At 43.6% G+C, this 25,001-nt stretch overlaps 1 protein-coding gene across 1 annotated transcript in view; it reads left to right on the top strand.

Annotated features, from left to right (window-relative positions):
* The window catches only part of zgc:77375 (uncharacterized protein LOC402927 homolog), a 53,345-nt gene that overhangs the window by 6,964 nt on the left and 21,380 nt on the right, over window positions 1-25,001 (top strand). The window contains exons 2-4 of the mRNA XM_068051810.1: window positions 5,166-5,363; window positions 15,950-16,062; window positions 20,293-20,386. Of these exons, the coding sequence (XP_067907911.1) occupies window positions 5,166-5,363; window positions 15,950-16,062; window positions 20,293-20,386 (405 nt within the window). The remainder of the gene's footprint in view (window positions 1-5,165; window positions 5,364-15,949; window positions 16,063-20,292; window positions 20,387-25,001) is intronic.

Here is a 25,001-nt window from a genome sequence, read left to right as displayed (position 1 = left end):
GTAAAGCGTGATGGGAAACCTATATACTAGATTTGTCATGACATTTTATTGCAGTTAAGCTCTTACTTTCAACGTAATTTCTGCACTAACCATAAGGACTTTGTAAAAGATTTTGAGTTTCATTAAAAAAAAAAATTAAGGTTTTGACAAACCGAAAGAAGCTTACAATAAATTTACTCAACACATGTGTGAAGATTGTCCACCAAAAACCTTACTCCAGGGTTGATTTTGTGAAAATAAGGGTTTGTGATAATGCAGCTATTCTATATCCAGATAACAACCAACAATTTTGGGCAGTCCTTGTTGTAAGGATATAAAACTACAATGAAGGTGCAATGCAGATTCATTGCATGTTACCAAAGATGAGGGGGTTACAGTTATGAAGATAGACTAGAGAAGCAGAGGCTTATTCAGTGGAACTGAGAAGGTCCAGGGGTGACCAGATTTTTGCAGCCTTGAAGATTATGCAGGGTTATGATAGGATAAATAGTGACAGATTATCTCTGTTGTTTGGCAAGACTGTAATAGGAGGGCATATATTTAAGATAATGAAGTATTAAAGGGAAGCTAGAAAAAAAATTACTACACAGAAGGTGGTCAGATTCTTGACTTTTCTGCGACAAACTGTTGATGTGGAATGTATAAACACTTCAAAAAGGCATTCAAAAGTTGCTTGAAACAAGAGTATTAAATTTTGTTACTAAAAGGTGAATCTTGGGTGGGCATATTAAGGAAGTGATAGTTTCTCATTTATCTGGTGTCAAGCACCTGAGTTTGAAGCATATCATGAAAATTATTTTAGAAATTGTAAACTCCATTGAAACCCATGCATGAATCTCAGCCAATTCGGAGGTCTGAAGAAGGTCTCCCCTCGGACATGGTGCTACGCTGTGCAGTAAGCTGACTTTCTGGAGGAAAAGTGATTTTTGCTTGTTTTTGATTTGCTCAATCCTGTGACAGTGTTCCTGGAAGAAAATTCTCTTGAGTTGATAGGCACTCAACGGGTTTTGGATTTGACCTTCCCAGTAGGCAATTTGCTGAACTGTGAATCTAGAATTGTGAAGAAAGTCAAGATGTTACCTAAACTTACACAAAGTGTATTTGCATTTTCAAATATACATGATAGCTGAGGTTTTCTGTTTTTTGTGTTTTCCAGCTTGTAATTTTCTATATTTAAATGAATGGATGGAAAATTGCTGGCTGAGGATAATTGGTATACAGGAAACTTGTTTTGGAGACTTGTGCCATGGGAGAAGTATCCAGTTATCAAAACCACTACTGTTTATCTGATTCCTATATTCTGTTTCAGTTGTATGTGAAAATCAGTTTTTCTGATCATCAGCATGTAGAATCAGAGGATAAATCTGTTCTGACTGGTGTCACGTTAAACGAGTGCAAAACAATGAGAAAGCATGTCAAGCCACATCGATCCATGTGCCTGACTGCCTCTTTTGTAATGCAGTCGTTATTTTTCTAATTAGAATATTGGGCACACTAGTATTGCTACTGTTTCACATTTATCACAAATTAATCATTTTTGTTGCTGAAATTATTCAAATGTTTGGAACCAAATAACTTTCAATAAAAATTAGATTTCTGATTGAGCAACTCAACTGAACAAAAATAGTGTGCTGTAAGTTATGCTGAAAATATCAGCATTGTATTTTATAATCCGAGGCACTTCTATTCTGAGGGAGGGCCAAGGGTTGTGCTGATCAGTGCTATAGAGATGACAGCAGCAGAAACTCCCTGCTGGGGAGTTGGGAACTAGCATCATTGAGGGGAAAAGAATGAGGATTGGGTCTACTTACTGAGTGGGTATTTGTTGGCTTATAAGCATGGTTCCAAGGCATTTGGAGAACCAAGGCATTTGTAGAAAAGAAAGGCAACTAATCCCAACCCAAGAATTAAAGCTGCAGCCAAGTATTTCAGATGGAGCAGCAGGCTCCTGACAGGGTAGATGCCTCTGAGAAAACATTTTCCAGGGGCACAATATTGTAAGAATTAGTATTTTAATCTTGTATATTTAATTTTTCATGGGCTTAATGTATTATAAATGGTAGCAGTTTATTTGGTCAGTTTTTGCTGTGTGCCAGTTTGGAATAATAAGACAATTCAGAGAGAGGAAAAATTCAAATTAAGGTGTTTTTCAGTATTGAAGGTGTTCTATAAATGCTGGTAGCTGTTGATGGTTTACAAAAAGAAATTGCAGTGCAATATCTCCCATTGCTTGGTTTTGTACATAATAAATCTAACTGTGTTTGATCAATCAGCTATTTTGTAAATTTAATGTAAATCTACATAATTAATTTTTGCCCTAACGACGTGTGATGTTCTGAAAAGGCTAGATGCTAAAGATCCTTATTGGGTGTAAGACTTTAACTTTTATAAACAAAAAGTTTCTGGTAAACCCATAATGCTTGCGACATTTCAATTATGCACTTATAATGGTATTTCAAAAGCCTTACAGTAGGTTTGTGTAGACAGTTGTGTGTTTGAAACATTTGTATTGATACAGTTTGGGCCTGCAGCAGGTGGTGAGAGAACCAACAAGAGGGGAAAAAACATACTTGACCTCGCCCTCAGCAGTCTACCTGTCGTACGTGCATCTGTCAATGACAGTATTGGTAGGTGTCCTGTCTTCACACTGAGGATACCCTCCATTGTGTTGTGTGGCACCATCATGCTAAATGGGATAAATTCAGAACAGATCGAATAGTTCAAAACTGGGCATCCATGATGCGCTTTGGCTATCAGCAGCAACAGTATTCAATCTGTAACCTCATGGTCAGGCATATCCCTCACTCTGCCATTACCATCAAACCAGGTACAAAGATGAGTGCGAGAGAGCACGCTCAGAGCAGCACCAGGTATACATAAAAATGAGGTGCCAAGCTGGTGAAGCTGCAACACAGGACAACATGCGTGCTAAACAGCGGAAGCAGCATGTGATAGACAGAGCTAAGCGATCCCACAACCAACGGATCAGATCAAAGATTTGCAGTCTTGCCACATATAGTCGTGAAAGGTGGTGGGCAATTAAACAACTAACTAGAGGAGGAGGCTCCATAAATATTCCCATCCGCAATGTCTGGGGAGCCCAGGAGATCAGTGCAAAAGACAAGGCTGAAGCATTTGCAACCATCTTCAGCCAGAAGTGGATGATCCATCTCTGCCTCGTCCTGAGGTCCCCAGCATCTCCGATGCCAGTGTTCTGACAATTAGACTCTCTCCACATGATATCAAGAAACGACTGAAGGCACTGGATACTGCAAAGGCTGTGGGCCCTGAAAACATCCTGGCTGTTGAGATGTGTGCTCCAGAGCTAGCCACACCCCCTAGCCAAGCTGTTCCAGTACAGCTATAACACTGGCATCTACCTGACAATGTGGAAAATTGCCCAGGTATGTTCTGTCCACAAAAAGCAGGGTAAATCCTGTCTAGCCAATTACCATGCCATCAGTCTACTCTTAATCATCAGCAAAGTGATTGAAGGTGTTGTCAACAGTGCTATCAAGCAGCACTTATGCAGCAACAACGTGTTTGCCAATGCTCAGTTTGGGTTCTGCCAGGGCCCACTAAGCTCCTGACCTCATTACTGCCTTGGTCCAAACATGGACAAAAGAGCTGAATTTGAGGGGAGGTGAGAGTTGACATTCAGGCAGAATTTGATGGAGTGTGGCATCAAGGAGCCCTAGCCAAATTGAAGTCAATGGAAATCGGGGAAAATTCTCCACTGGTTTGAGTCATACATAGTACAAAGCAGGACGGTGGTGATTGTTGGAGGCCAATCATTTCAGTCCCAGGACATCACTGCAGGAGTTCCTTAGGGTAGTGTCCTAGGCCCAATCATCTTAAGCTGCTTCGTCAAGGACCTTCCCTCCATCATAAGTTATGAAGTGGGGATGTTCGCTGATGATTGCATAGTGTTCAGTGCCATTCAAGACTTCTTGGATAGTGAAGCAGTCCGAGCCTGCATGCAGCAAGACCTAGACAACATTCAGGCTTGGACCGATGAGTGGCAAGTAACATTTATGCCATACAAGTTCGAGACAATGCCCATCTCCAATAGGAGAGAATCTAACCATTTACCCTTGACATTCAATGCATTACCATTGCTGAATCTGCCCCCCGCCCCCCAATCAACATCCTGGGGGCTACCATTGACCAGAAACTTAATTGGATGAGCCGTATAAATACTGTAGCTAAAACAGGAGGTCTGGGGCTGGGAATTCTGCAGTGAATAACTCACCTTCTGACTCCCCCAAAGCTTGTCCACCATCTGCAAAACACAAGTGAGGAACATGATGGAATACTCTCCACTTGCCTGGATGAGTGCAGCACCAATAACACTCAAGAAGCTCGACACCATCCAGGAAAAAGCAGCCCGCTTGATGAACACCCCATCCACCACCTTACAGATTCACTCACTCCACCACTGGCACACAGTGGCAGCAGCGTGTACCATCTACAAGATGCACTGCAGCAACTCGCCAAGGATCCTTCGACAGCACTTCCAAACCCTGCCTGCAGCAGTAGTAGACTCGCCAACTTTAAGGGCATTTAAGTGGTCATTGGATAGACATATGGATGAAAATGGAACAGTGTAGGTCAGATGGTTTCAAGGGTCGGCGCAACATCAAGGGCCGAAGGGCCTGTAATGCGCTGTAATGTTCTAATTCTAATTCTAAAACCCATGACCTCTACACCTAGACAAACCAGGGCAGCAGACGCATGGGAACACCAGCACCTGCAAGTTCCCTCTAAGCCGTAAGACATCCTGACTTAAACTATATTGCCATTCCTTCACTGTTGCTGGGTCAAAATCCTGGAACTCCCCAACAGCACTGGGTGTGCCTACACCACATGGACTGCAGTAGTTCACGAAGGTGTCTCACCACCACCACCTTGAGGGCAATTAAGGATGGGCAATAAAAATATAATATATATTTATTTTATATACATATTAATTTGCTACGGCTAAAAGTGGAACTATTCCTCATGGATAGTCATGAGTGACACTAATATGAGTGACTTGTTTGTAAAATCTAATGTGGATAATGGAATCTGTGAGTTGTAATGTTTAATTGTGCAGTTTATTTTAGTGTATTCCCAAACACATTTCTGAAGACTGACTGACTTTTTTTTTCTGTTGAATTTTGCAGCCCAACTTTGGCCTCCTTGTTGACATTGATGGAGTGTTGGTGCGAGGCAAAACACCCATACCGGCTGCCAGGAAAGCTTTCAAGAAGCTTGTGAATGTTAAGGGCGAATTTTTAGTGCCTGTGGTGTTCGTCACAAATTCAGGAAACTCTGTTCGGCAAACAAAAGCTGACCAGTTAACTCGGGTATTGGGAGTACCAGTGAGTATCTAAATTGGTACATTTTAAAGATGTTATAATTCGTGGAATCTTGTGGATTTAACCATTTAATTTAGCACTTGCAGCCCCTTGTAGTAGTTGCCTCTAAACAAAAGGTTGTAGTACAGAATGATATTACACAATTTTATCCTTTTTTCACAATTTTTGCTTAAAGGAGAAAGTAGCTGCTTCCTTGTATATTGGCCCAATTGTCCTGGTCATTCCTCATGTGCTGGTCCCATGATGTTAGGGGTTACATTTGTGCCATTTCTATCTATTGTATCCAGAACATAAATGCCTTAGTGACCAGGACTGGAAATAATACTGTAAGATGTTGATTGTTTATCTATACAAATATCTGAAATTCCAATTTAAATGTGCGGAAGTTATGTGTTTTGTACAAGTTGTGTTTTTTTTACATTTTGGGAGAGGAAGATTAGGGCCAAAGGAAGCATCGCCTTCATTTAGTCTCCCTTGTTTTCTTCTCACAGCTGTGAGCAAGTTATTTGCTAGTAAGTCACGTGAATTAGCAACATGATTTCATCACCAAGTCGATTCACCAATTTTGCTACTACATCTGAATGACAAAGATGTGGTGGAGCTATGTTGTAGAGGACCGGTAACTATGAAAGGGGTGTAAGGAACAATCCGCCTGACTTGAAATGAAGTCACGTAGCATGTAGGATAGCACCCAACAGCTTAGTTTGCAGTGAGTATGCCCGAACTGGAGCACAATATTCCACAACTGAGTAGCAAAGTGTGAGTGCAGATGGTTTTGACTTTCTTGGTAGTATTAGGGTTAGTGACTTGTTGAGGGTGATTTCCATTGACTGCACTCCACAAAGCAACAGTACAAGAATTAAAATATGTGCCTACAGCTCTGCTATTAGGTTATGGCTGCTGGTTTGACTGAAATAAATAAGGGAAGTTGACCTTACAGATTTTAACTTTGTCTTCCAAGTTAACAGCAGAGCCCAGCACCAAAACAGGGACTGTCTTCCAAACATGAATTATAAAAACAAGAGAGCACCATGTGGGTAATAGTCTCTCAAAACACTGAAATATCAAACAAATTATAAAGGCAGATTGAGGTACTGTTGTTGCTTTGAGAAATCAATATTTATATTTCCTCTAATTTCCATTGTTACGCCAATGTGCTTTGTTGAAAATTTTCTGACTGGAGATCTGAATTTATATTTTTAAAGACATTTTTAAAAGACCAGCTAAAAGGATGATTTTGCTGGCAGCTTAAGATGATCACTGATTTTGCAACACTCTACCCTCCACTGCAATGCTTGTGAGGAGCGAGACGAAACATCTGCTAAGTCCCCAGGAAGTTTAAAGGAACTATCTCTTCTCTCAGCAAGGAGAAGCAATACTGCTAACTGCCATGTTTGAATCATTGAGTGACTGTCATGTGACAAGCCCCTACCCATCTGTGTTTTTAAGCTGGTGTTTTCTCTGCAGCAGAGGAGAAGCAACTGGACTCTGACATCAGCAGACCCTAAGTGGAGCTCGCTCTCTGTCGCTCGCGCTAGCTCGATTCCAGCTTGAAAGCTTTCAGATCCTGCTTGCTCACTGATCACCTCTGCATACTCCAGCTACAATCTGAAACCCTGAGGAAATCATCCGCATTGCTATCTGAGACTCGCCAAACCAGTCATCTACCTCTTCAAACTAAAAGCCTCGGGACCACTGAATTCAGCCAGAAGCCAGCCGAATCACCAATGTCCACAGACTTTATACTTTATTTTATGGACTCTAAGTCAACCAATCTACCTTTCCCCATTCTGTAACGTGCGTGCGTACACCTGAGGGTGGGGTTGTGTACCTTGGTGCACATCTGACAGTGATGGCAACTATGCATGATCTGAATAAATACTTGTATTCGACCTGCAAGAGTGAGGGACTACGGCTATAATTCCATTTCCACTGTGAAGCTGCAGAAGGTTACAAACTTTGCACAGAAATATCTCCCAATATTTCTTTGTCTGCCTCATCAGCCATTCCCAAAAGCTCCCCAACTCCTTGATGAAAGCACTCCTACTCTAATTTCCTTTTCCTCTAATACTTCACCAGCATCATCCTTCTACCTCTGCCATCCTACTGAGCAGCTCCTTGCTTTTGCTTTTAATGCTCTTATGTCCGTCAACTCACTCCCATTCTTTCTTCCTCATTCACCTATGCTTCACCCTGCTGCAGTTCCTGATATTTCTAAATGTCTAACGTACTAGAGATTGAAAGGGTTTGCAAAGAAGGGAATGAGGAGTTCAGTAAGGCGTTAGAAGTCTGCAGAGCAGAGGGAAGAAGAATAGTTTGTTTCTGCTTATGTTGTAAATAGAGCATACAATAATTGCCTAACCAGCATAAGCATAACGCATGTACAACCTCCAATGTCATATTCTATTGAGTCTACCCATTGGATAAATAGCAGATAAATTTTGTGCAGAACTGAAGTGTAATAAAGGCATGAGAATAATTTAAAGTTCAGTTTCAATGCCTGGTTCACATTTCCCAAAAATAAGTACTAAAGAATGTGTAGCCTATTTTGTTCTCTGTATTTTAAGGAATTTTAAGCAGAATTGCTGCTTTGTATATCGTTATTAAACAGTGGCATTATATGCTATGTTTTGTTAGTTGCATGTGGCTTATCTCAAGTGTGGTTTAATGTGATGGTAGTGTGGCTGTCTGGACAGCCACAGGAATCATATACGGCATACGTGGGGTTAAATTGTCTTTGCCCATCTCTGGCTCGGGCGACAACACTGAATGTGAGTGCTGTGGCCACACGACATGTGTGGCTGGCTGACTGCGATCACACAGCGGCCGGCTCATTTGAATACAGGAGGCGTTGGGCCCTTCCCGTTGGAGGATGGGGACAGGTGATGAGGTGCTGATGGCACCGTCGGCTAAGACGAATGCAGATTCTGGCTTCATGTTTAAAAGTGCTGCCAGCCCTACTTGAACTGACGCTTCACTTGGTGAGTTTGATGCTGGTTTGCCTTTGTGCTGCTGGCTGGAGACCCTGTGCTGCTGACCTCCCTGGCTGGAGACCCTGTGCTGCTGACCTCCCTGGCTGGAGACCCTGTGCTGCTGACCAAGGCTTCATAAGGCCAGAAACTGACTGGGAGCCAGAGGGACCATGACGGGGGGAGGACACTGGGTGGCCCCATGGTTTAGTGTTGCCTCCATGTGGAATCTTCTTCTGGTTGTAAGGGAAGTGTGGGAAGTCCTATTTCCAAGGGACAGCATTAAGAGACCCTCCTGGCCAAGCAAACTGGATGGAGATCGCAGAGGAGGTCAGCAGCTGTGGGGTCACCCTCTGAAACTGGGTACACTGCCACAAGATGGTCAGTGATCTCCTTCGCTCTACCAAGGTGTGTCCTCCATGCCCATCTCCCCTTTGGGGCTGGCATGTGGCGACATGGGAGGGAATGCAACGTGATCAGGGAGTGGCTGCAAAGTGGGTGGCAAGGGGCTGAGGCAACAGCAGATCACGTCAGATGCATGGCTGTATCTCAAACAGCCAGCCGTCTATCTTAGTTTCCCCTGCCCTCTTTCCCCCCCCCCACCCCCCCTGCTGCGTGAACATGAGGAGACATTCAGGAGCCCCAATCGGGCCAAAGGGCTGGCACCAGAACAAGTGTCCTGCTCGTCTCAGTGGGAAGACTAACAGTGTCGCTCTTTCTGCTCGCAGCAGTAAATGTCCCACAACACTAGGGAAAGGACAAAGACTGGAGGTGGGATCCGGGATAAATGAGAACTGACGCCGTCAGAGGAGGCGGCCCTGGAATTCGCGGGCTCCCAGGGCAGTTGATCCATAGTAATTGGAGAGACTGGTGTGTCCACCCAAGAAAATGAGAAGGCATTGAGTTCATGTGCCCACCACTGCCCTTCTAGAGAACCACATCACGTATGGTTTGCACAGCCAGATCCACGCAGCAGAACCTTTAAATGTTTGTGTTTTCTCATGAAGGTCAGGGCACCTCAGAAGGAAGATCGTCTGCTGGCACCACTGGAATCCCATCATCCTCAGAGGAGGAGAAAGCGCACCTTCTGAGGATTCTGTCACACCACTCTCCTATACTCCTCCAGTGCAGAAACTCTCACGTTGGTGGCTATGCGCTTGGGCTCAGACGCAGGGTTGTAAGCGGATGAGGACACCACACATGCATCTGAGCAGCTGACAGAGGCCGTGACAAGCGAGGCCACTGACAGTTGGAGGACTGTGGGAGGCCTCGCATATGCTGAGCCACGAGCTGATGGTGCGCCTCTGCTAGAATTGCAGAGAGGGGTAAGGGAACATTTGGCAGAGTTGCCAAAGGCAATGTTCAGTCATGCGTTGACGATGGAGGTGGCCATCCATGTCATGAGTGCGGCCATGTCTCAGGCATGAGAACGCATGGCTTCATCCGTCAAGAGGTTGGCGACACTCCTGGAGAGCCAGACCTGTATATCCTCGCCTTGGCTATGAGCTCAACTTGTCCTTCTCTAGTTAGCAGGGAGGTTCGAGTGAGCCTTAAAAGGGAGGAGGAGAGGCTGACCACTTCTGGGAGCTCCCCTCCGAGCGTTCCTCGGCCCCTCAGCCAGTGAGCCCAGCTCCCGGCTGTCTTTGAGATACAGCCATGCATCCAACGTGATCTGCGATGACTGAGGAGCCTTCTGCACCTGTTCCCCAGGCAGCCGGAGGGCACCCACCAAAGTTATCCCAAGCCTCAGTGGAGTATGTTCAGCAACCTGTCTGCACCTTAGCTGTCAGCGCAGTGGGAGCACTTCGTAGAAGCTCACGGAAGCACGTGAAGAAGAATATCTAGACTCACTTGGGGGTTTCACGGGTGTGCTATTATTATTAATGTGAACGTTTAAATAAATAGAGATCGCTTTCATTGTTGAGAATCTCTCATGCTTTCTCTGCTGCCCTGTCAGATGTCACCTTTACCCTTGCTGCCTCAATGGGCTGCCAGTGCAGGGGCAGGTATGGTCACCTTCCCAGCTCTGTGTGCACACCTGGATGCTAGGCATGGAAGTGCGATTGGAAAGAGGCACCTCGCAGAATACAGTGAGGTGGGTCCTTATTCACTTGGAACAGGCATCTTGGTGGCAGGAACTGGATATGTATGATATTGTCCTGAGCCTCCCTTGTGTGTCTGTCAATGGGCCTGGTCTCTGGTACAAGGGCTTCATCGTTCAGTGCTGCCTGCTCAGCAGCCTCCTCCACATCCTCCTCATTTGATGAAGAATGGCAAGCAATCATATCCTCTTGATGCAAGATCTCCCCCCTCTGCAGTGCCAGATTGTGCAGAGCACAGAAGACTACCACAATATGTGAAAGCCTCACTGGGACATAGCGCAGAACTCCACCGGATTGATCAAAGCACCAAAATCGCATCTTCAGTAGCCCAGTGGCCTGCTCAATGGTCGCTCAGATGGACCCATGGAAGATGTTGTACTTTTCCTCTGCTACAGCGTGAGGGTTCCTCACAGGTCAGAGTAGCCTTGTCTTCATTGGGGAGCCCTTGCCTTCAGGGATGGGTTCTTGGGGCCAAGAGGGGACTGGAAAAGCTGTGGCGCTGCTGAAGTATGTAGGTGTTGTGCCGACTTCTGAGAAGCGGGCGCAGACCTCCAGGAAATGCTTTCGGTGGTCGCAGACCAGTTGAACGTGATGGAATGGAAGCCCTTTCTGTTTATGAAGGCCACTGGCTGCTCCGTGGGAGCCTTCATGGACTCATGCATGCAATCAATGACCCTTTCCACAGGATGGAATCCAGTGATGTCTGTTAAGCCAATGGCCCTCTTTGCCTGACTGTCGGGGTCGGTTCTGTACTGCCCATAGTCACTGGCCCTCTTGAACAAGGACTTACTTATCTCCTTGATGTATCAGTGGGCAGCTGCCTGGGAGACATCACATATGTCCCCAGTAAATCCCTGGAAAGATCCGGAGACGTTAAAGTTGAGTGCCACAGTGATCTTTAGACCCACGGGCATTAGATGTCCACCAAAGCCCATGGGTTACAGGTCATCCTGTAGCATGGCGCATAAGTCGGTGATGGCCTTCCTGGAGAGCTGCAGTCTTCACTGAGACTGCTGCTCGGACTTTTGGAGGTAGCTGAGGTGAGTCCGATACGCACTCTGCCGCAATAGGCCGTCCTTGGCACAGCCAGCTGCAGTCGCTCCCCTAGTCAGTTTTCACCAGCTTTCCCAGTTGCCTTGCCTCCCACTGAGCCTCTGCTGTGCAGCGCTGGGGTCTACAAAGGCTGCGTGAATTTGACTTATGCCAACTGGTTGCTTTCCCTCCTGTGCGCTGTCTCTGGAGAGAAGATCTTGCCTTTGGAACCTTTCCTTTGCCACTACCCTCTGTACTGGGGCTAATGCCCTCAGCACCCAGCCTTGCACAGAGCCCACCACCTGAGACGAAGCCCACCCTTGCCGTGAGGGCTGCGCTGCTGTCAGACAATGGCTGCCACTTCCCCCTGTTCCTCTTCCTGCATTCATCAGATGACTACTTTCCAGGGGTGGTACTGAGGCCTTACCTTGGTACTGCCACCTTTCACTTGGTAGGGAACAAAAGGCACGTGATCCCTGTGCGCCCTTGATTAAATTCGAAACCCTTCATGAAATCAGAGTGGGGTCTGTGCAAATGCATATGAAGTACCTGCTCAGCAATTCAAATTGCAGTCCCGTCGCGTCATAGCGGCAGCCCCACCTTGGACCTTCCCCACTGCTGACAAAATCTGGAACTGATGCACGACATTGGGTTTCTGGGCGATCATGTTTCCTCCTGATTTATTTATTTATTTATTTTTTTGCACTCCCACTCCCACACCTCCTGTCCCGCTCCTGCTGGCTGGATAAAATTTTCGGTGAAGCAGTATTTTCGAGGGAATGGGATTAGAATCAGTACTTTAAAAATGGGGCAGTAGTGGGATTGGAACTTTGGGAGGATTAACATTTACAGAAAAATGGGGAGCAGCATGAAATGTGGTAATGGGCAGCATTGGGAGTGATACAGCTGGCGAAATGGTCTACCTGTGTCGAGCATCAAAGTATGATTTCAGTTGAAAAGTATGATTTGATGCTGATAATGGGGTTAATTAAATTCTGTTTGGAGAATGGGTTAAACGAAGTGAAACTTTCAATTAAAAAAAAAAAGACATTTTTGAAAAAGTGAACTCAAGTGTGCTGATCTTGGAACAAAACTGCTCCGTGATTGCCATAAAATTGTTACAAGATGGTTGGTGCTGAGCAAATCTCTCCTCAAGGCCAGCATATGCTAGTGAGTGTGTTATTTTTAAGTAAGATTTGGGTATTGAGCTGAAGTCTTTCTTTACTCAAGTCTGGCAAAAATGACTAAAGAGTTAGTTGTTTTAGAAGGCCATTACTTTTGTCATCATTTGCATTTTAATATGCGGGAGGTAAGATAACTATTTTGCTTTGCAAAGTCAACATTTAAAAAGGTAATAATCCTCAGGTGGTTGGTAATACTCATCCTGCTGGTGGAATGAGAGAATTGCAATATGTGACTTAGCTCAACTGTGAACACAACTTTATAAACTTACAACTGAATGAACAAGATATAACTCAAGATGATGGGAAAATACAAGGAAAAGAAAGTATGTGAACATTTTTCAGTGGTGCTGGGGCGACGCACAACCCTCAGTGATTTTATGACCATGTGTGCCAGTGATAATCGCAACTTGACCATGCCCCCTGAGCAATCAACCGCAAAAGCAAACTTAAGATCTGCAAATGCCACTTCACACAGTGATCTAAGTACTATTGGTGAATTCCAAATCGCATTCAGATATCCAGAGGTGTCCATTTTTAAGTCTTGCATTGGATGAATCTTTTGATGTTCAGGAGGAGTACACAAGAATTGTAAAGGTGTAGATGCTCTCTTTTTGTTTATTGTAGCATGTGAAACAATTTTTAAGCAAATTTTTTAGACTAACACTTTAGGTATTTTTGTTTCAAAACATTTTGTAAATTAGCCACTTGACTTTTTCTCATGTCTGCTCCAGCCACTGCCTGTCTGTATGCTCTAATCAGTCCGACCCCGGAGATGTGATTATAATTGGTACAGAATCTCTGCTACAGTGTGGTATATGTTAGTGACTTCGTTAAACTTTAGTTTTGCTTTTAGAGAATTTTACTTTATTAGATTCCCCTTCTGACCAGGTGAGAAGGGGTCTAGGGGTTCCCTCTCCCTTTGCCTGGTTTAATCGTAACGGGGTTTAATTTTTAAACACCGTGTTTTTAGCTCCCCCTTAGTGAATTCTTGTTCACTGCTCCAATTGTAAGGCAAAAAAATAAAACCGGTTTCCTTAGATTCAAACAAGAAATGTAGAAGTTTATTAATCTTAAACTCTAATCCGGCTAATGACTATGAATATGCGACACAACCATGCTAGCATGCATACGCGATAAACACACACGCAGATAGAGACAGAAAAAGTAGAAGGAATAAAAGGGAAATGTTTGAGGCAATATCTGGTAGTTACATTCCTTTAAGTTCAATGTGGAGTCTTTGGTTACCAGTAAGTCTTGCAATTTGTTGGGGCCCAGTTCATGCTTCAACTTGTTCCATGTAGGAGTCTTTTCTCTCTTGAAGTTTACGTGTCTTCCGTGGATCGGATGGCTTGGGAGAAAGCGAGAGAGAGGGAGACAGCCAGGCGAGAGACTTGTTTGTTTCAGCTTCAGTTGCACTCTACCTAGCCTTCTGTGCTAGTTCAAAAAACCTGGACCAGCCAGTAGTAATGTGGCCAACTGGTTTAACCAATCCTGGCTCTCTGGAATGTATCATCTTAGCAGGGCCTGGAATGTGCTTCCTTACACCTTCATTGTCTGGTGATCAAAATCCATTTGGGTTTATTTGAGCAGGGAATAGCCTTTTGTCTCCACCGCAGTGTCTCAGTATGTGTCCCGGTCCTGAAGTTTTTTTTCGGAATATGCGATTTGCCTTTAAGACTTGCAAGGGATCAGTATTGCTTTAAGAGCTGGCAAGCCTTAGGAGTTATAGGAAGATGCATTTTTGTTGCCTTAGAAACAGCTAATTAGAGGCTGCGATTCAAGGGGTGCATCCTCGATACCATGGAAACAGCCACTGGGAGTGAGCCTGTTGTGATACATTTGTTTCAATTCAGTTTGAACTGGCTTTTAGTGAGACAGTTTGTCCTAACAGGAAAACCACTGACAGAAGACACAGCTGTGATGAGCACACCTGAAGAAAGAGCTCTCAACCATTTAAACTGAAGGAATAGGATTTTAGTCTGTTTAATTATTATCTCTCAAAATTCTAAGAAAAAGTCAAGCCAAAACAGAGATCCCTGGTAATTTAAATTGAAGAAAGGGAAGTTAGACTGTGACAATCTTTTATCCCTCAAAAACTCTAAAGTCAGATTGATTCTGTTGAAAATGTTTGCAAGTGGTTAACTGTTGAAATTCGCTGGAGAAGGAAAGCAACATCCTGGGAGGACTTCGAGCAACATCTTGAGGACTTCAAGCAACATTGGAGTGTAAATTTGCAAGGATTCTATTTTTTTCTATTTTAAATGTTGTTTATATCTTCATAGTGTTTAAGAATTTAGTTCTTCTAATTAAAGAGTATATTTGTTGATTTAAAGACACCTGCTTTGGTTAGCCTCATTTGGGGGTTAATAGATTTGGCTGGGTCTTTTTTTTTTAATTTGTAAAGTTTTAAATGATATGTTAGCCGATCTGTGGAACAACGGGATTGAATTAACAGTACGTTGGTCCCACCACAATCAGAATCGTATACTTTGATTGGGGGCTTTGACAGGAGCAGTCGGTCGTAACAGTATGTAAATGTCCTTCCAGCCTAGTGTCTGGTGATCTTCAAACAAATCATTTCTTCTCTCCAGCAACAGTTTAAAATCAATGTTCATACGTCTCATTCTTGGCAGGGTGGGTCTGCATGACGTTCCTTTTTATTGAAGTTTTGCACTCACTTGCTCCCCAAAATCTGATGCGTGATTAACACATTTTGTGACAGTTAAACATTGACATTATGGAAGAATAGAATGTTTAACAGTTTAGTGCATTGTCCAGTCACCTTTGGGGATCCAAGATCAACATCAATGGATCATCAGGTGCAAAGTAAATCTGGAAGATATGTTTTGAGTTGAGCCCAAACGGATAAACTAAATGCAGTCTCTCTCTGCCAGATTTAAGGGAGCCTCAAGTGCAGATAATTTGGGTAGTTTCTTAATAGAGGCAGGCCCAAAGACGGTTTGTCATCAAATTGGTTAAGCAGCCAGGATATCCAGTGTTGTGAAAAATGCCACAATGGCAGAATAGAAGATGTTTTACCAAGGCTGAGGTTAAGATGCAATTTTGGAACAGTAGAGTGAATAAGCAGGAAGCAATAGTCCATGGAATGCATATGATAAATAAATCTGAGCGTTTCTTGGTGCCTCTTGCAGGTTTGAAACCAGGAATGATTCTTATAATTCATTCATCTGTGGGAAAGACTCATGAAAATTATCCACAAAATTTAATCCTTCATTTCAAAATTTACTGTTGGCTATAAATAAGCTGCTTTTGCTCATGTATTTTTTTTGAACGTCTAACAGATTTCTCAGGATCAAGTTATGATGTCTCACAGTCCACTGCGGATGTTTAAACGTTACCATGACAAACGTGTACTGATCTCTGGGCAAGGGCCAGTCATGGACATTGCTAAAAGGTATCCTTTTGGGGAAATTATGCTGGAACATCACTACAAGCAAAAATGACTCTCTGCGTGTGTGTCCTAAAATTGTTATATTTTAGAGATTTTAATCTTTGTCATATTTTGAGTATGTAAAATTAGTGATCATTGAGAAAGCCACGGGCTAACCAGGAGCAGTCAACTTGGATTTGGAAAGGGAGGCCATGCTTGACTGATTCAATTTGTTTTTTTTTCTTCTAAAAGCCACAGACCATATTGAAAAATGCAAGGGATCCAGCATGTATGCTGTTCAGAACATCTTCTAAGCTATCACTTAAGAGACTTCTTGCAAAAACTAAGGCAGATGGTATTAAAGGGAATGTAGCTGCATTAATAGAGATACAGTACAGTAAATGGATCATTTTCAGATTGGGAGAATGTCGTTTTATGGTGCGCCTTGGGGGCTTGTGCTGGCGTTCCTCCTTTTGTTTTTTTTTATACATAATTGGACATGGGTACAAGAGGAGTAATATTGAAGTTTGGTGATATCAAATTCGGGGCATGGCAAACTGTAGGAAGACATAGAGCAGCGGAGTGGGCAGATATTTACGGATGCAATTCAGTGCAGAGAGATTGGTGGGGGTCAGTGAGGAATAAGTGAATGGAACTATATCTTTTAATGGTAAGAAGTGGATGAACAGGATAGTGCTACAGATAAATCAATCCTTAAATATGGGCGTGCAGGTAGAAAAGTCCTTCCTATTCACCCCCATCCACTCTTTCACCCACCACTTTACAACTTACTTTACCAAACAACGTCAACACTTGTGTTGGTTTCTGTCTTTATTTTCCCAAGTGCAAAAGACAGCCAGAAAACAAAGACCTGCAAACATTTTTGCCGGATGACAGAACCAATAACTCACCAACATTTTGGGTATGAGGTGTTTATGAATTACTGAGGCAAGCTTAAAAAAATTGCTTGTTATTTATAGTCTGAGGAAGCAACATTAAAGTTAGGTCGTTAAGCTGTTAATAATCTATCGTCTCATACTCTTTCTGTTAACTTGCATAAATATACTATGATTTTTGAAAGTAGTTTAATGTGGGAAAATGTGAAGTTGTTCACTTTGGCAGGAAAATGAAAAAGCAGAGTATTACTTAAATGGAGAATGACTGCAGAATTCTGAGGTGTGAGGGATCTAGGTATTCTAGTGCATAAGTCACAAAGTTAGTATGCAGGTACAGCAAGTAATTAGGAAGGCTAATGGAATGCTATCCTTTATTACAAGAGGAATTGAAAATAAAAGTAAGGATATTATGCTTCAGTTATACAGGGCATTGGTGAGAGCACATCTCGAATACTGTGTGCAGTTTTGGCCTCCTTATTTAAGGAAGGATGTAAATGCATTGGAGGTTCAGAGGAGGTTTACTAGATTGATACTTGGAATGAGCGGGTTGTCTTATGAGGAAAGGTTGAACAGACTGGACTTGTTTTCACTGGAGTTTAGAAGAGTGAGGGGAGACTTGAAGGAAGTATATAAGATTCTGAACGGTCTTGACAAGGTGGATGTGGAAAGGATGTTTCCTCTTGTGGGGGAGTCCAGAACTAGGGGGCACTTTTAAAATTAGGGTTCGCCCTTTTAGGACAGAGATGCGGAGAATTTTTTTTTATGAGGGTTGTGCAACTTTGGAACTCTCTGCCTCAGAAGGTGGTAGAGGCAAGGTCATTGAATATTTTTAAGGGCGAGGTAGATAGATTCTTGTTAGGCAAGGGAATCAAAGGTTATCAGGGGTAGATGGGAGTGTGGAATTTGAGACACAAACAGATCAGCCATGATCTTATTGAATGGCGCGGAGCAGGCTAGAGGGGACGAATGGCCTACTTCTGCCCTAATTCGTATGTTCGTATTTCTACCGATTGGTATATCAGTAACATTTGGGCATAAACTCTATATTATCACCAGAAGAATGAAGGAGGAAGTTAATAAAATATTTTTTTCCCCCAGAGTGCTATTAGAACTTTAAATACTTTACTTGAAGTGGTCAGTGAGGCAGAGACTATAATGTAATTTTAAAAAGGAATTGGTAACCGTTTGAAAAGGATGGATATCGAAGAATATGAAGGAAGGATGGTATATAGGATTTGAATAGCTAGCTGCAGTCAAAGTGCTAACACAGGCGCCATGAGCAGAAAAACCTAATTGTTTGCTGTAATTTCTATGCTTCTATAAAGACAGATTACATTCCAAAATAAATGTGACCTTTTTGAATTAGATAACTTTTTTTTTGATTTTGATATTGCCTTTTTATGCAGCCTTTATAGCTCTCAAGCAATACTTTAAAATCTATGTTAGTAAAACCTGAATCTGTAAAACCTGTTACGCATCCAGTGGTGGAATTAGGTGCAGTCTTTCAAAGATTATATATCAAAGTCTAGTTGTAAACTTTAATCAATGTCAATGAAAATGATTAACATTTTCTGCAGTTAAACCTTCATGTCACACCTGTCTGGAACATCGCATTTGTTGTCTAGCTGTTACACATGTGACAATTGCACTCAGAACATGCATTAATATTTACAATTTCCTCACATTGCTCATTGTTTGCTAATCTGGAACGCAGTGCCCAAGCCGAAGGTTCAGCAAGCAGATCACTGTAGATTTTTCTTGCATGGATTCTAGTAATGTTCTTGAGAGGGTGGGGTAACAGAATACTACTAAGCTGCATCCTTCCATAGAGGGAAATAACAAATGATGCTTTCATGTGAATTTTCCTGCCAACCCCTGGCTCAACACCCCCTCCCTGCCCTACAAATATTAGAGTGATGAAAGGATTTTTATGACAACTTCTATTTATATAGAAATTTTAGCATAGTAAAATGCTCCAAGATGCTTCTCGGGACTGTTATCAAACCAGTTTGGCACAATCACTTAAGGAAATATTGGGGCAGGTCACCAAAAGCCTGGCCAAAGAAGTAAGTTGAAAAGAGCATTTTAAAGGAAGAAAGTGATGTAGAGAGGAAGAAAGTGATGTAGAGAGGCAGAAAGGTTTGGGGAGGAAGTTCCAGAGACTAGGACCTAGGCAGATGGTGGCCAAAGAACAGTACAGCACAGGAACAGGCCATTCGGCCCTCCAAGTCTGCGCCGATCTTGATGCCTGCCGAAACTAACACCTTCTGCACTTCCGGGGCCCATATCCCTCTATTCCCTTCCTATTCATATATTTGTCAAGATGTCTCTTAAACGTTGCTATCGTATCTGCTTCCACCACCTCCCCTGGCAGCAAGTTCCAGGCACTCACCACCCTCTGTGTATAAAAAAAAAACTTGCCTCGCACATCCCCTCTAAACTTTGCCCCTCGCACCTTAAACCTATGTCCCCTAGTAACTGACTCTTCCACCCTGGGAAAAAGCTTCTGACTATCCACTCTGTCCATGCCGCTCATAACTTTGTAATGGTGGAGTATTTAAAATCTGATGCACAGGAGGCCAGAATTGGATGTGGGTGGAGATTTCTGAGGGTTGTAGGACAGGAGGAGGTTATAAAGATATAGTGGAAATTTTCTGCTTGTAATTTTTTTTATGTTCAATTGTACTTGGTGAACTCAGTGACATGATGATTTTACAACTTCTATTGCTTTGTGTTGAGTTTTCTTTCAGAACTTGCGTCCACATAACTTCTTTCATCTTATCCACATGTGCAGTTCTTGTTGGTTCTGATTGATCAATTCAGGGTTCTAGGTCTCCAGTCTGGTAGAAACTGGGGTGGAATGACCGTGACCCCCTCCAATTCCTTTTGCTGGGCTATCCTTTCCTTCTCCACTGGATTAACCTCACGAGCCTCTCCCCACTCCGTTCTCTTCCGCAGGCTTCACACCCTTCTCGATCCCTCCTCCCTCGGATTCATCACTCTCACTACCAGGATCCCCCCACACCTTTTCTCACTACCTTCTCCCAATTGATATCTAAGACCTAGCTGTCTGCATGAGATAGGCTGATGGTGGCTTTTGATGTTTTTTTCTGTTCTAATTAGTAAAACTAGCAACATTACTCAAGTTGTACTTATAAAATAAACAAATCCTGACTGACATTTAGTGATAAATTGCCTTGTACATGTGTTCATGCTTCACTTAAATAAAACTTGCTTTGGACTCTTTACTCCTCTTCCTACAATTAATTTGAGACATATTATTAGAGTTCTGACATTTTTCTCTTAGCTATTTGTGTTTTCTTTTAACAAAACTAATAATTCTTAACTCCTGTGTCAGTATTGGGTTTACCCGTGTCATTACCATAGAAATGTTGCGTGAGGCGTTTCCCTTATTGGATATGATGGATCACGATAGGAGGCCTGAATTGTCGGTGAGTGTTGGCTTTACTTAAACCTCTCTGCTTCAGCTTATTAATGGTTGCTACATTGCGGCACCTAAAGTGTCTCTTTGCTTTGAAGGTATAAAAAGAGATTTACTGACTAGTTCCTTCGAATTGCCTTTCCAGTCTTATGGAGGGAATTTAGTGCACATTCCTCTTTCTGCTGACTGGATTTATTCAGACTTAACAATATGGGCAGTAAACCAATTTGTTTTTTTAGAGTGCTGCTACAAATGTATTGGTACTTTTTTCCTTTGTGCCATGTTTTTAATGCAATTAAACGCCTTTGTGACTGGTAAAGGTCAGACTGTAAAAGTTTAGCAGCCTTTTTTGTATTACTGTCTGCTAGTAATTCCTTTACATTGTGCAACTTTTTTATTCATTTAATCTCCTATGCATCGATCTGCATAAAGTTACAAAATGGATAAGGAGCTTAGTTAATTACAGATGGTGCTTATAGTTTAATGACACTACGTTGGAGTGTCTCCTAATAAAGCTGTTATGACATTATAATGAGCTAAACAACACACTGTGTAAAGCTTTTTTCACAAAACAACTTGGAGCCTTTTGACTGTAATGCCTATACCTTATTTACGGTAGTTTTTAACACCTGAAAATGATACTGGAAGAACAAAGAGATCTAAGAATTCAGTACTTGTATAAATTAGTTTTAAACTGTGAAGCCATTCTAATATTTAGGTTTCCTTACAGAAATAGTGTACAGCCAGATCAGTGGTTTAATCACAGACCGTAGAACCATGGAAAATTACGGCACAGAAGGAGGCCATTCAGCCCATCGTATCCATGCTGGCCAGAAAAAAAAAATAACCGCCCAATCTAATCCCACCTTCCAGCACCTGGCCATAGCCTTACTGGTTACAGCACTTCAGGTGCATGTCCAGGTACCTTTTTATAAGAATTGAGGGTTTCTGCCTCCACCACCATTCCTGGCAGTGAGTGCCAGACACCCACCATCCTCTGGGTGAAAAAGTTTTTCCTCATGTCCCCTCTAATCCTTCTACCAATCACCTCAAATCTGTGCCCCCTGGTAATTGACCTCTCTGCTAGGGGAACCAGGTCCTTCCTGTCTACTCTATCTAGGCCCCTCATAATTTTGTACACCTCAATTAAGTCACCTCTCCGCCTCCTCTGTTCTAAGGAAAACAACCCTAGCCTATCCAATCTTGCCTCATAGCTGCAATTTTCAAGCCCTGGCAACATTCTTGTAAATCTCCTCTGTACTCTCTCCAGAGCAATTATGTCCTTTCTGTAATGTGGTGACCAGAACTGTATGCAATACTCCAACTGTGGCCTAACCAGCATCTAATGCAGTTCCAGCATTACATCCCTGCTTTTGAATTCTATACCCTTGGCCAACAAAGGAAATCATTCCATATGCCTTCTTCACCACTCTATATCTACCTGCCCTGCCACCTTCAGAGACCTGTGGACATGCAGTCCAAGGTCTTTCACTTCTTCTACCCCTCTCAATATCCTCCTGTTGTGTATTCCCTCGCTTTATTTGCCCTCCCCAAATGCATTACCTCACATTTTTCTGGATTGAATTCCATTTGCCACTTTTTTTCCGTCCACTCAACCAAACCATTGATATCTTTCTGGAGTCTGCTACCATCCTCTTCACTATTAACTAGATGGCCAATTTTTGTGTCATCAGCAAATTTCCCAATCATGCCTCCCACATTTAAGTCCAAATCATTAATATATACCACAAACAGCAAGGGACCCAACTCTGAGCCCTGTGGATCGCCACTGGAAACAACTTTCCATTCATAAAAATATCCGTCGTCTACTACCCTTTGTTTCCTGTCCCTGAACCAATTCTAGATCCAACCTGCCACATTCCCCTGTATCCCATGGGCTTTCATTTTACTGACCAGTCTGCCATGTGGGACCTTGTCAAATGCCTTACTAAAGTCCATGTAGATCACATCCACGTAGGCCTATAATTATTTGACCTATCCCTTGCACCCTTTTTAAACAATGGTACAACGTTCACAGACTGCCAATCGTCTGGTACCTCGCCTGTATCTAATGAGGATTTGCAGATGATCCTCAGCGCATCCGTTATTTCCTCCCTGGCTTCCTTTAACAACCTGGGATGCAATCCATCTGGCCTTTGTGATTTATCCACTTTCAAGGATGTCAGACCCTCTAGTACTTCGGGCGGCGCAGTGGTTAGCACCGCAGCCTCACCGCTCCAGCGACCCGGGTTCGATTCTGGGTACTGCCTGTGTGGAGTTTGCAAGTTCTCCGTGTCTGCGTGGGTTTCCTCCGGGTGCTCCGATTTCCTCCCACATGCCAAAAAACTTGCAGAGTGATAGGTTAATTGGCCAATATAAATTGCCCCTAGTTATAGGTAGGTGGTAGGGAAATATAGGGACAGGTGGGGATGTGGTAGGAATATGGAATTAGTGTGGGATTAGTATAAATGGGTGGTTGATGGTCGGCACAGACTTGGTGGGCCAAAGGGCCTGTTTCAGTGCTGTATCTCTAAACTAAACTAAACTTCCTCTCTCATTTTGCTTATCGTGTCTAATATTTCACACTCCTCTTTAACTACGATGTCTACATCAGCCCTCTCCTTTGTGAAGACAGACAAAAACTCATTAAGGACACTGCCCACATCTTCTGCATCCACACATAAGTTCCCTTGTACATCCCTGATGGGACCTACCCTTTCCTAAGTTATCATCTTGCTCTTAGTATACTGAAAAAACATCTTTAGGTTTTCCTTGATTTTACCTGCCAATAATTATTCATGTCCTCTCTTTTTTGCTTTTCTAATTTCCTTTTTTACTCCACCCCTGTACTTGCTATGCTCCTGTAGGCTTTCTAAAGTGTTAAGATTTTTATGATCGTCCTAAGCTTTCTTTTTCTGCTTTAACTTACCCTGTAACTTAAGCTTCTAGATAACCAGGGGCTCTAGATTTGGCAGTACCACCCTTTGTCTTTGTGGTGACATTCCTACACTGTGCCTGTAGTTTTTTTTTCCAAAATATACTTTATTCATAAAAATCTGTAAAAATTACATTGCCAAACAGCACCAAAAAATACAAACATTGCAAGGGAGATCAGTTTCCTTCAATACAATCATGAGTTGCTTCACAACCCTTCCATTTCATTTGTCATGCCATTAACATTTTACATTTTACAGCAAAACAAATTTTCCCGATACAGTTCGAGGGGTTTCCCATGGGTCCAGCGCCTCAGTTCAGCTTTGTGGGGGGGACCTTACACTGTGGTCTTTCCCCATTGAGCCTTTGCTGTGACTGCCCCAAGCTTTAGTGCGTCCCTCAGCACGTAGTCCTGGACCTTGGAATGTGCCAGTCTGCAACATTCGGTCATGGACAACTCTTTACGCTGGAAGACCAGCAAGTTTCGGGCAGACCAAAGGGCGTCTTTCACCGAATTGATAGTCCTGCAGCAGCAGTTGATGTTTGTCTCGGTGTGTGTCCCTGGGAACAGCCCGTAGAGCACAGACTCCTGCGTTAGAGCTGCTTGGGATGAACCTTGACAAAAACCACTGCATCTCTTTCCACATCTGCTTTGCAAAGACACAGCCCAGGAGTAGGTGGGCAACCATCTCTTCCCCACCACAGCCACCGCGGGGGCATTGTCCGGAGGGGGCGAGACTTCGGGCATGCATGAAGGATCTGACGGGGAGGGCTCTTCTCACCACCAGCCAAGCTACATCTTGGTGCTTGTTTGAAAGTTCTGGTGATGAGGCATTCCGCCAGATGACTTTGGCGGTCAGGTCGGGGAACCATCCGACAGGATCCACCGTCTCCTTTTCCCGTAGGGCCTTGAGGACATTCCGTGCAGACCACTGCCTTATGGATGGGTGGTCAAAGGTGTTTTCCCGCAGAAACTGCTCCACGAAGGATAGGTGGTAAGGCACGGTCCAACTGTATGGAGCGTTCCGCGGCAATGTGACCAGGCCCATCCTTCGCAACACCGAGGACAGATAGAACCTCAGCACGTAGTGACACTTGGAATTTGCATACTGGGGATCGCCACACAGCTTGATGCAGCCGCACATGAAGGTGGTCATCAGGATGAGGGCCACGTTGGGTACATTTTTCCCGCCCTTATCCAGAGGTTTGAACATCGTGTCCCTCCGGACCCGGTCCATTTTGGATCCCCAGATGAAGTGGAAAATGGCTCGGGTGACTGCCACAGCGCAGGAGTGGGGTATGGGCCAGAACTGCGCCACGTACAGCAACAAGTTGAGCGCCTCGCACCTGATGACCAGGTTCTCACCCACAATGGAGAGAGATCACTGCCCCCACGTGCTCAACTTTTGTTGTACCTTGGCTACTCGCTCCTCCCAGGTTTTGGTGCATGCCCCGGCCCTTCCGAACCATATCCCCAGCACCTTCAGGTAGTCTGACCTGACGGTGAAGGGGACAAAGGATCGGTCAGCCCAGTTCCCAAAGAACATGGCCTCGCTCTTGCCGTGGTTAACTTTGGCTCCCGAGGCCAGTTCGAACTGGTCGCAGATGCTCATCAGTCTGCATACGGACAGCGGATCCGAGCAGAAGACGGCGACGTCATCCATGTACAAGGAGGTTTTAACCTGAGTGCC

The sequence above is a fragment of the Heterodontus francisci genome, chromosome 19, assembly GCF_036365525.1.
Source record: "Heterodontus francisci isolate sHetFra1 chromosome 19, sHetFra1.hap1, whole genome shotgun sequence".
In the NCBI taxonomy this organism is placed as follows: Eukaryota; Metazoa; Chordata; class Chondrichthyes; order Heterodontiformes; family Heterodontidae; genus Heterodontus; species Heterodontus francisci.
Note: the sequence above shows the minus strand (reverse complement) of the source record. Positions and strands in the feature narration are given on the sequence as shown.